Source organism: Panulirus ornatus, chromosome 6 (genome assembly GCF_036320965.1).
Source record: "Panulirus ornatus isolate Po-2019 chromosome 6, ASM3632096v1, whole genome shotgun sequence".
NCBI lineage: Eukaryota > Metazoa > Arthropoda > Malacostraca > Decapoda > Palinuridae > Panulirus > Panulirus ornatus.
Window position 1 is genome coordinate 7908408 of NC_092229.1, and position 12838 is coordinate 7921245.

Consider the following 12838-nt stretch of genomic DNA (forward strand, 5'->3'; position numbering starts at 1 on the left):
GGCGGAAATTGGCGCCGTGAGGCGAGGCGGAGTGCGAGGTCGAGCGGGCTTTTGTGGCCGCTCAGGAACGGCAAACATCAAGACCGACTTACCCTGGACGCCGCCGTGCGGGTGTTCCACGGGGGTCGGAACTCATCTTCCTCACGGACATGACGCCAGCCAGCGGGTGTATCAAGGCGGTGACAGAGAGCGTTATCTGACCGGTGTCCGCCCGGGCGGAGTCGGGATTTCGTCACACAGTTGATGGGGATTGAGAGGAACTGGTGACTGAACGAGATTTGGGAGCCATATATATATATATATATATATATATATATATATATATATATATATATATATATATATATATATATATATATATATATATCTCATACAATACCATTATCTACGAATCTTATTTCATTACATATTCTAATTATCTACTTCTATTTCTATAAGTCCATATCATCGATTCGTTTTATCATTATTATTTTTCATTATACTTTGTCGCTGTCTCCCGCGTTAGCGAAGTAGCGCAAGGAAACAGACGATATATATATATATATATATATATATATATATATATATATATATATATATATATATATATATATATATATGTATATATATATATATATATATATATATATATATATATATATATATATATATATATATATTCTTTTCTTTCAAACTATTCGCCATTTCCCGCATTAGCGAGGTAGCGTTAAGAACAGAGGACTGGGCCTTTGAGGGAATACACGAGAGATCAACTGACATTCAAGTTTTGTACTGTGGATGGTTGTCAGGTAGAGAGATGTTGTTATGCAAGACTATGAACATCACAAGCCATTTAAACTTTCACATTCCCTCGAATCATAACATATTCAAATGTGAATACATAAATATGACAATATCAAGCCATCTTATCCACTGACCCAACATAGAAATCTTTCAACATCCCTAGGCTTTTAGATAATAACCTCCACTCCCACCTCCTCTCTGATTGTATTCGCTGCTTCTCGAAGCCGCCACAACCCAAAGTTCCCTCACAAAAATGAAGATTTTACAACCTACATCTACGACTGTCACAGGTCACGGCGTTACAACAACCCCCGCAGGGAAGGCAAGACACGCGAGGTCAGGTGAGAACTGTGACAAGACAGTAACGTAACGAACCCCAGACCACCAGACGTTACCTGTGGCTCGTGCCAACCCACCAGCCTCATATTCATCCCCCGAAACTGTACAACCCAAGCCTTCAGAAAACTGAGCCCAATTCCTTAATAGATACGTGTAAGCGCAGAGTTAGCGGATGACGCCTCCTTACCACCACAACCCTCCGCCTATGAAGTGACGTGGAGAAAACACACACACACACACACACACACACACACACACCAGAAAATAGGCGACATCCTCATCATCACGAGAGAGAGAGAGAGAGAGAGAGAGAGAGAGAGAGAGAGAGAGAGAGAGAGAGAGAGAGAGAGAGAGAGAGAGAATCGCCGGAAGTCATCTGTCCTGACGACGGTGGTCGTCCTCCAGCCAGCCAGGCCCGCCACCAGAGCGGCCGCCGCTGCGACTGTAAATAATGAGTTCCTTTAAACCTGTGGTGAGACACACACACACACACACACACACACACACACACACACACACACACACACCAGCAGCAGCAGCCACCTGTCGCATCACCTGGAGGAGAGACGAGTCATCTGCGATCCGCACACCACTGGTAGGCACGACCCTGACGCTGGTGTATCCGATCTTCGTACTCGTCCCCAGACACTCGTGCCACCCACGCACGTGTCGACGACGGCCCAGGGCCACAATGAAGGCCACACCAGTTTCCTGGTCGAATCCATCAACGGCTGGATTACCAACTGGGAGCAACTGATACGTCTGCTGGAGGAGGTTCCCCTTCGTCAGGCAGCTCCTCGTCTGATCCACATACACCGCAGAATGTGTGTGTGTGTCAAAAAAACAATTTTTCAAAGAGGAATAGAAGATTATACCGAACGCAGGCCTCCTGGCGTGGAACCGCCCAGACTGAAACGAAGGAATGGCACGGCGCGTGAAGGCCAAAGACAACGGGACGAAGAGATAAGGACACAGTGGTGCCAGATTGCGAAGATGATGACAACAAGAGTGTGAGGCCAGTGTGGAAGTGTCAACACAGCTATCCCTTTGGTGCTTCAAACCCTGTTCGATCGAGCGAGTAACTGCCACCTCAATATTGCCAAGAATTTGGAGACACATTTGGTCGATGGGAAACTTGTATATACCGATGGGAAACTGTAGATACCGATGGAAAACTGTATATACCAATGGGAAACTGTATATACCGATGGAAAACTGTATATACCAATGGGAAACTGTATATACCGATGGAAAACTGTATATACCAATGGGAAACTGTATATATCGATGGGAAACTGTATATACCGATGGGAAACTGTATATATCGATGGGAAAATGTATATACTGATGGGAAACTGTATATACCGATGGGAAACTGTATATACCGATGGGAAACTGTATATACCATTGAGGAATTATATACCTCAATGGGAAACTCTATATACCGATGGGAACTGCATATACCACTGGGAAATTAAATACATCACTGGGAAACTCTATATACCGATGGGAAACTGTATATTTATTGTATGGACAGGAAAGGGAACTGTTTACAAATTTTGACGACAACAAAGCTATCGAGTTTGTATAGACCTTCACTAATATTAATGTTACAGTTCTTTGCGTATTTACTAATAAAACATTCAATGATATTTCACATGGTAGAGTAGTTACAGTCAATAACTGAATTAGCATCACTCCAGTCTATACAATTGCTTTCAGCAACAACAATACTATACAGAATATCTTAATCAAAAAGCCACAAAAAAATTCTGCAGGCTGTCATTACAGAATCCCTCGTAAAGGCTGCAATGTGTTTTATGTTCGACATACTAGTAAGGATCTTTACGTTAGACTTGAGCAACATAGACATAGTATAAGAGCAGGACAAGAATCAAATGCTTTGTTAAATCATATCAAAAATGATTATCATTATCATCAATATAATTCTTACTATTATCTTTATTATTATTATCATCATTATCATTATCATTATTATCATCATTATCATTATTACTATTATTATTATTACTATTATTATTATTATTACTATTGTTATTATTATTATTATTATCATTATTATTATTATTATTATTATTATTATTATTATTATTATTATTATTATTATTATCATTATTATTATTATCATCACTATCATTATTATTATTATTATCATTATTATTATCATAATCATTATCATTATCATAATCATTATTATTATCATCATAATACATAATCGCTATTTCCCGCGCCAGCGAGGAAGGGCCAGGAAACAGACGAAGAATGGCCCATCCACTCATATACACATATATGTACATAAACACCCACATACGCACATATACATGCATATATCAACATACACATACATATACATATCAACATATACATACGCAATACGCTGACATTACATACATACACATGTACATATTCATACTTTCTTGCCTTCATCCATTCCTGTCACTACCCCGCCACACAGGAAAACAACATCGCTATCCCCTACTTCAGCGAGGTAGCGCCAGGAATGCAGACAAAAAGGCCCCTTTCGTTCACACCCAGTCTCTAGCTGTCACGTGTAATGCACCGAAACCACAGCTCCCTATCCATATCCAGGTCCCACATGGGGAACTATATATACTAACGCAAAATCATTACAATGTATCATACAAGATAATTAAATCTAGCATTTTCCAGTAGACACAAACGTGTACTTTCACCAGTATATCCATAATAATCTAAAGTAATTGAAAAAAAAATGAGCGTTTAGATATGTCCATATGCGTGTAGGTTTCAGGTGTCACAAAAAGCATATATATATATACACCTGTGTGTGTGTGTGTGTGTGTGTGTGTGTGTGTGTGTGTGTACATACACATAGAAATAAAGAAATACTACTAATAAGCAACGTCACGAGACGGGGCAATACGAGTTTAACACTCTCTTCCCCTGACACATGAATAGTAAACACACACACACACACACACACACACACACACACACATTTGTTGTCTTTAGCATTACCGTGACAGAGCCTGCCTGCCTGCTAGTGATTCAGCCAAGGAAAATAACGCCAACACAAAGAAATAATTAAATAACGTCAAAAAACTATAAAAAAGATATATCAAGATCCGACACCGTAAATAGCATCGAGGTACACAAGGATATATATATATATATATATATATATATATATATATATATATATATATATCCCCGGGGATAGGGGAGAAAGAATACTTCCCACGTATTCCCTGAGTGTCGTAGATGGCGACTAAAAGGGAAGGGAGCGGGGGTCTGGAAATCCTCCCCTTTCATCTTTTTTTTTTTTTAATTTTCCAAAAGAAGGAACAGAGAAGGGGGCCATGTGAGGATATTCCCTCAAAGGCCCAGTCCTCTGTTGTTAACGCTACCTCGCTAATGCGGGAAATGGCGAATAGTTTGAAAGAAAGAAATATATATATGTATATATATATATATATATATATATATATATATATATATATATATATATATATATATATATATATATATATATATATATACATAAGAAGAAGAAGAAGAATTTCAAGAGCTATTGATGACGACTATATACACCTGTTAGCTACAAATATCAACGAAAATGTTGCTACCTTAAAAGTATAATATCCATTATCTAACAACAGAAAATCTATCGTCATTCAGAATTTTAGATATACAACAACGGGTCAACATTCCTCGACATTTAGATATACAACAACGGGTCAACATTCCTCGACATTTACATTTACAATAACGGGTTAACATTCCTCGACATTTAGATACACAATAACGGGTCAACATTCCTTATTTAGACATACAATAACGGGTCAACATTCCTCTTTTAGATATACAATAACGGGTCAACATTCCTCGACATTTAGATACACAACATCGGGTCAATATTCCTCATTTAGATATACAATAACGGGTCAACATTCCTCGACATTTAGATACACAATAACGGGCCAACATTCCTCGACATTTAGATATACAACATTCCTCATTTAGATATACAATGACGGACTAAAAACATGTTTACGGCGTCATTATGTATCGCCTGATGAAACGCGAGTCTTCCGGCATATCAGATAAAGCCGGACCTCGCTCCGTGGACTTCGCTCCGTGACTGGGGGCCTTCGACTTCAAGAAATAAGTAATGGCACGGCCTTTGGATATGATGCGTTCTCTCGCTGACCACTAATGCGTCGGCCCTCACGTCACAGGAGGGTCGTACCGTCGTGCTCAATGGTCGTAACGTGGGAGCTCAAAGCTCCCGATATATACGACAGCGTAGTTATCATAGACCATCTGGTTTTACTGGAGGGGGAAGGGGTGGGTTATGGACTTTACTCCTACGAACCTCCTAAAGACACAGACTTGTCCGAGCGGACGGTGGAACCAGGTGCTGGAATATATGAGGTGGGGGCCGTCAACTCGCTCCTGAGATGCATGTCACGTAAGACTGAACAGTATTTCAAGATTTATCTTTATATCTTATGGACATTCACACACTACGGAGGAGGAACTAAGACAGAGAGAGAGAGAGAGAGAGAGAGAGAGAGAGAGAGAGAGAGAGAGAGAGAGAGAGAGAGAGAGAGAGAGAGAGAGAGAGAGAGAGAGAGAGAGTCGTCTACACGCACTTTCACATGAACAGCCCACCTCATGTATCCTTTATCAACAATGTACAGCTTATTATTTTCTTTCGCTTGCTATTACCGATGGCTGGTAACCCTGGACAACCTGGATCATTCACACCAAAGGCTTATAATCCTGGAATTAGATCAGTCACAACAGGGCTGATAGTCCTGGAAAGACTGGATTGATTTACACTAAGAATGATAGTCCTGGAATTAGAACATCCACGCCAGGGTTGATAATCCAAGAACTGGATCATCTAAACCAAGGGTGATAATCCAGAAAAAAATCTGGATCATCCACACCAGGGTTGATAATCCTGGAACTGGATCGTCCACACCAGGGCTGATAATCCTGGAACTGGATCATCCACACCAGGGTTGATAATCCTGGAACTGGATCATCCACACCAAGGCTGATAATCCTGGAACTGGATCATCCACACCGGGGTTGATAATCCTGGAACTGGATCATCCACACCAAGGCTGATAATCCTGGAAATGGATCATCCACACCAGGGCTGATAATCCTGGAAATGGATCATCCACACCAGGGCTGATAATCCTGGAAATGGATCATCCACACCGGGGTTGATAATCCTGGAATTAAGTGATCCTCGGCAGGAAGGAGAGAATCCTGGAAAAACTGGATCACGCGCACTGGGAATGATCATCGAAAATACAGTGTAAAATCTCGCGATATAATTGGTATTCGCGTACCTCCAGCTGGCTGTAAATTGGGCCACACGAGCCACTTCTTATGCCTAAGAAACGAATATTTTTCATCATAATTTCTTAATTATACAATTAAATGGAACGTTCATGGGCATCTTAAAGTCACCACTCGCCTTAGTACATGGAAAAAAGTTCTCTCCACGAATGCCAACAACAGTGGCCTTGCGTCCGGTAATAATTTATTACCAGAGTTAAAAAGTAATTCTAAAAGTTCTTCTAAATAGAGATGTTGCGTCCTGAACATACATGTTAATATACCAAGTCCATGTGGGCGAAAATGGGGATTTAGCGACACCCGGAGACACGAAGGCCGACGAGACTAGGTCTGCAGGACTTGGCTGACGAAGTGAGTAGACCAGAACACTGAAACCTTTCGAGCCATAGCGTATTGAAGAGCCTATTCCCAAAGGGCGGAGGTGGGGCACCTACCAGCGCGCCGGAGACGGGAGTGTGGAGCTGACCTACACAAGTACTCACCCTTGCCATGAACTTACCCCCCTAACCCCTCGACAGCCACCTGTGTGCACCTCTCCAGCTTGAGTTCTCTTAATAACAATCCCTCCGACGTTGCCTGTGACAGGGACGGGAGCGGGAGCAACTCCTGGCGACGAGGACCCTTCTCAAGACAATGCGATATAAATCAAGCGGCGTCGGACTCTTCCTTCCCAGGGTATTTACCGCTAGACGTACGTCATACTGCCGTTGTATAACTTCATCTCGGACTAACAGCTGCAACAGGCTTGGCGCTACAACGCCAGCTGTGAGACAGGAGAGGTGAGGGAGAAGACCTCGGGTTAGGCGATAGTGGTGAGAGCGGAGATAGTCGCAAAGTGTCTGGAAGCTGAGGAGAGCGGCGGCGTACGGAGACGCTGTAGTAGGTTGGCTCCAGCGGCAACATATACACGAGGTAGTAATCCACCCACCCCCTCCCGTGGTGGTGTAGTACAAGGTTCCCCTACTACTACTACTGCTGGTGGTGGTGCGTGTGTGTGTGTCCCCCGCCACTGTACTCACACCACCCCAGCATAAATAACCCGGCTCGGAGCGGGCCGACACACAAGGGCGGCCCCCGTCACACACGCTTCTACATCGGCGCCGACTGCCACGGGAAACGACGGTAAATTCAGATTAGTCAAGAGGAATTATTCACTCTGTTTGTACGTGGAGACGTTTAACAAATGATTATCCGACAAATCTTTCACTGCATGACTACATTTTTTTTTTGGTGTGTGTGTGTGTGTGTGTGTGTGTGTCTGTGTGAGTATGTCGCCTGCCTTAAGCATACGAAGAGAAATGTCCGGTGTAGCACGTCCGAGAGAGGCTGGAGTCTGATGGTACTGGCGGCCCGGAGAATGTCTATACAACCTCTACCCCATTCCTTAACAATCTACGGGACCTCCTTGACTGCAGCTAAGTCGGATATCAATCATCTCTTCAGATATCCATCTCTTTTAACTGCTGATCGACAGAAGGAAATGCCTAGCAAGTATGCGCACTCAACTTGCCCTCAATAATGACGCAGAAGACGCACAAACTGCCGTGGACCACTGGATTGGTGATCCACGGAACACACGACATAAAAACCCGGGTCATCCCTATATACACACGGTCTATACATCCCCCTCGATGTGACACAGTGTTCAAACCCGAGACGACATCATCATCATCATCATCATCATCACAGCCAACAGTCGGCTTAAGTCAAGAAGGAAGTCTGGGATTTTACTCACTTTTGCTCCGTCTGTGTGACAGCCTGTAGTCAATAAACATATAGTGTAGTAACTTAGGGTACTGGCCATCATACAGATACACACACAAACACACACAGGTGAACGGCTCCTGACGGGGGAGGGCGGCGGCACTTACTTTGACTACCGGCGCTTTCGTTCTGCTCAACTTCTGAAAGACACAACGATAGCTTCTGTACAGACAGGCAAGACAAGCTCGGTCCCTCTCCATCTAGATAACCGGCCATTTCCTCACCCCCTCCATCACTGTCAGGTGCCTTCCCTCCCAACCACAACGGGGCAGTTACCCAGCCTATGCCGTGAGGGGGTGATGCCACAGCAGGTCATCCAGCCCCTGTGCCTTGAGCTAAGAGCACAGCACAAGGGGCTGGATCGTACCACACAGCAGGGCAGGTCATCCAGCCCCTGTGCCTTGAGCTAAGAGCACAGCACAAGGGTCTGGATCGTACCACACAGCAGGTCTTCCAGCCCCTGTGCCTTGAGCTAAGAGCACAGCACAAGGGGCTGGATCGTACCACACAGCAGGTCATCCAGCCCCTGTGCCTTGGGCCAAGAGCACAGCACAAGGGTCTGAACCGTACCACACAGCAGGTCATCCAGCCCCTGTGCCTTGAGCTAAGAGCACAGCACAGTGGTCTGATCCTTACCACACCGTTGGTGTTGGAGAGGAACACACCTTCCAACAGTGACTGGGGGCAAGAAACGGCCGGTATATAAACTCTAGGTGTCAACACATGGCACCTGCTCTAACATATGGGCCTTAAGCATCTAAGTATGAGAATATTCAATGTTTATGAAAATAGAAAAGAGGAGGAAAAATATTTACAGTTAATTTTATTACTTTCATTAGTTAATCACTGGATCGTTAGTGTAAAAAAAGATAATATAATACTATTTAAAATTAATGGATTAAGGGGAGTTACTTTGTGAAGAAAGATACTCAAGTTAAAAGATCCATTTAAGTAATCTACTACTAGACAAAGAACTTAAAAGTGTTTCATCACATGTACATGTATAAAATACAAATGAAAAATAATAGAAAATAATCTACCAGTTGAACAGAACAGGTGCATAGTAATGAGGAGAGGGAGATAGTTAAGATGTTTACATGAACAACATAATATATATATATCAACACAGTTGCAAGGCCTTGCGTGGTGTTGGTCCAGTACACAAGGCTCTGTGTGAGTGAGGCACGAATGAGTGAACAATATGAGTCGAGGCTCTGTGTGAGTGAGGCACGAATGAGTAAACGATATGAGTCAAGGCTCTGTGTGAGTAAGGCAAGAATGAGTGAACGATGAGTCCATATTCCCAGGAGGCATTTCACACGAAATTACCCATAACTGATAATAGGCAAACCATGTAATTAAAGCAGTCGACCAAATATCTTAAATAGCATTAATACCGAACTTGCTCAACCAGTTGTTTGCGGAAGGGCGTTTGGCAGAAGACCCAATGGAAAAGTCATAAATGGGTTCACTTGGGGGGGCGGGGGGCGTCCTATTCCACAAATATCTTGTTCGTGGTCACGTACTGTTCTCATGTGTGTGTGTGTGTGTGTGTGTGTGTGTGTGTGTGTGTGAGACGTGTGGACACCAAGCATACCGTGAGGGTATAGCAGGAATATGTCTATTATACGACAGGACATTCTAAGGTTTCCCCTGTGATCTGTTCTTGTATGACGAGGAAACATGAACAGTTGCTTTTAATGTAGAGGGGCTGACCATTCCTCCTGGACATTGGCTCCCTCAGACGAGGCCTGATTCATGGCTGAAGAGCCATTTATTATTTTTCAGCTGATTCAAGCCTGAAGAGCCATTTATTCTTTATTTTTCAGCTGACTCAAGGCTGAAGAGCCATTATTTATTTTTCAGCTGATTCAAGGCTGAAGAGCCATTTATTCTTTATTTTTCAGCTGATTCAAGCCTGAAGAACCATTTATCCTTTATTTTTCAGCTGATTCAAGCCTGATGAGCCATTTATTCTTTATTTTTCAGCTGATTCAAGCCTGAAGAGCCATTTATTCTTTATTTTTCAGATGATTCAAGGCTGAAGAGCCATTTATTCTTTATTTTTCAGCTGATTCAAGCCTGAAGAGCCATTTATTCTTTATTTTTCAGCTGATTCAAGGCTGAAGAGCCATTTATTATTTTTCAGCTGATTCAAGCTGAAGAGCCATTTATTATTTTTCAGCTGATTCAAGGCTGAAGAGCCATTTATTATTTTTCAGCTGATTCAAGGCTGAAGAGCCATTTATTATTTTTCAGCTGATTCAAGCCTGAAGAGCCATTTATTCTTTATTTTTCAGCTGATTCAAGCTGAAGAGCCATTTATTATTTTTCAGCTGATTCAAGCTGAAGAGCCATTTATTATTTTTCAGCTGATTCAAGGCTGAAGAGCCATTTATTCTTTATTTTTCAGCTGATTCAAGGCTGAAGAGCCATTTATTCTTTATTTTTCAGCTGATTCAAGCTGAAGAGCCATTTATTATTTTTCAGCTGATTCAAGCCTGAAGAGCCATTTATTATTTTTCAGCTGATTCAAGCTGAAGAGCCATTTATTCTTTATTTTTCAGCTGATTCAAGCCTGAAGAGCATTTATTCTTTATTTTTCAGCTGATTCAAGCCTGATGAGCCATTTATTCTTTATTTTTCAGCTGATTCAAGCCTGATGAGCCATTTATTCTTTATTTTTCAGCTGATTCAAGCCTGAAGAGCATTTATTCTTTATTTTTCAGCTGATTCAAGCTGAAGAGCCATTTATTCTTTATTTTTCAGCTGATTCAAGCCTGAAGAGCCATTTATTCTTTATTTTTCAGCTGATTCAAGCTGAAGAGCCATTTATTATTTTTCAGCTGATTCAAGCCTGATGAGCCATTTATTCTTTATTTTTCAGCTGATTCAAGGCTGAAGAGCCATTTATTCTTTATTTTTCAGCTGATTCAAGCTGAAGAGCCATTTATTCTTTATTTTTCAGCTGATTCAAGGCTGAAGAGCCATTTATTATTTTTCAGCTGATTCAAGCCTGAAGAGCATTTATTCTTTATTTTTCAGCTGATTCAAGGCTGAAGAGCCATTTATTCTTTATTTTTCAGCTGATTCAAGCTGAAGAGCCATTTATTATTTTTCAGCTGATTCAAGCCTGAAGAGCCATTTATTATTTTTCAGCTGATTCAAGCCTGAAGAGCCATTTATTCTTTATTTTTCAGCTGATTCAAGCTGAAGAGCCATTTATTCTTTATTTTTCAGCTGATTCAAGGCTGAAGAGCCATTTATTATTTTTCAGCTGATTCAAGGCTGAAGAGCCATTTATTCTTTATTTTTCAGCTGATTCAAGCTGAAGAGCCATTTATTATTTTTCAGCTGATTCAAGGCTGAAGAGCCATTTATTATTTTTCAGCTGATTCAAGCCTGAAGAGCATTTATTCTTTATTTTTCAGCTGATTCAAGCTGAAGAGCCATTTATTATTTTTCAGCTGATTCAAGCCTGAAGAGCCATTTATTATTTTTCAGCTGATTCAAGGCTGAAGAGCCATTTATTATTTTTCAGCTGATTCAAGCTGAAGAGCCATTTATTATTTTTCAGCTGATTCAAGCTGAAGAGCCATTTATTATTTTTCAGCTGATTCAAGCTGAAGAGCCATTTATTATTTTTCAGCTGATTCAAGCCTGAAGAGCCATTTATTCTTTATTTTTCAGCTGATTCAAGCCTGAAGAGCCATTTATTATTTTTCAGCTGATTCAAGGCTGAAGAGCCATTTATTCTTTATTTTTCAGCTGATTCAAGCCTGAAGAGCCATTTATTATTTTTCAGCTGATTCAAGCCTGAAGAGCCATTTATTCTTTATTTTTCAGCTGATTCAAGCTGAAGAGCCATTTATTATTTTTCAGCTGATTCAAGCCTGAAGAGCCATTTATTATTTTTCAGCTGATTCAAGCTGAAGAGCCATTTATTATTTTTCAGCTGATTCAAGGCTGAAGAGCCATTTATTCTTTATTTTTCAGCTGATTCAAGCCTGAAGAGCCATTTATTATTTTTCAGCTGATTCAAGCTGAAGAGCCATTTATTCTTTATTTTTCAGCTGATTCAAGCCTGAAGAGCCATTTATTATTTTTCAGCTGATTCAAGCTGAAGAGCCATTTATTATTTTTCAGCTGATTCAAGCTGAAGAGCCATTTATTCTTTATTTTTCAGCTGATTCAAGCTGAAGAGCCATTTATTCTTTATTTTTCAGCTGATTCAAGGCTGAAGAGCCATTTATTCTTTATTTTTCAGCTGATTCAAGCCTGAAGAGCCATTTATTATTTTTCAGCTGATTCAAGGCTGAAGAGCCATTTATTATTTTTCAGCTGATTCAAGCTGAAGAGCCATTTATTCTTTATTTTTCAGCTGATTCAAGGCTGAAGAGCCATTTATTATTTTTCAGCTGATTCAAGCCTGAAGAGCATTTATTCTTTATTTTTCAGCTGATTCAAGCCTGAAGAGCCATTTATTCTTTATTTTTCAGCTGATTCAAGCTGAAGAGCCATTTATTATTTTTCAGCTGATTCAAGCCTGAAGAGCCATTTATTATTTTTCAGC

The 12838-nt window shown here is 41.1% G+C and overlaps 1 protein-coding gene across 1 annotated transcript in view; it reads right to left on the reverse strand.

Annotated features, from left to right (window-relative positions):
• The window catches only part of LOC139749265 (LIM/homeobox protein Awh-like), a 154734-nt gene extending 146269 nt beyond the window's left edge, over positions 1 to 8465 (reverse strand). Inside the window, exon 1 of the mRNA XM_071663002.1 lies at positions 8373 to 8465. Within this exon, the coding sequence (XP_071519103.1) occupies positions 8373 to 8465 (93 nt within the window). The remainder of the gene's footprint in view (positions 1 to 8372) is intronic.
• Positions 8466 to 12838: the final 4373 nt, after the last annotated feature.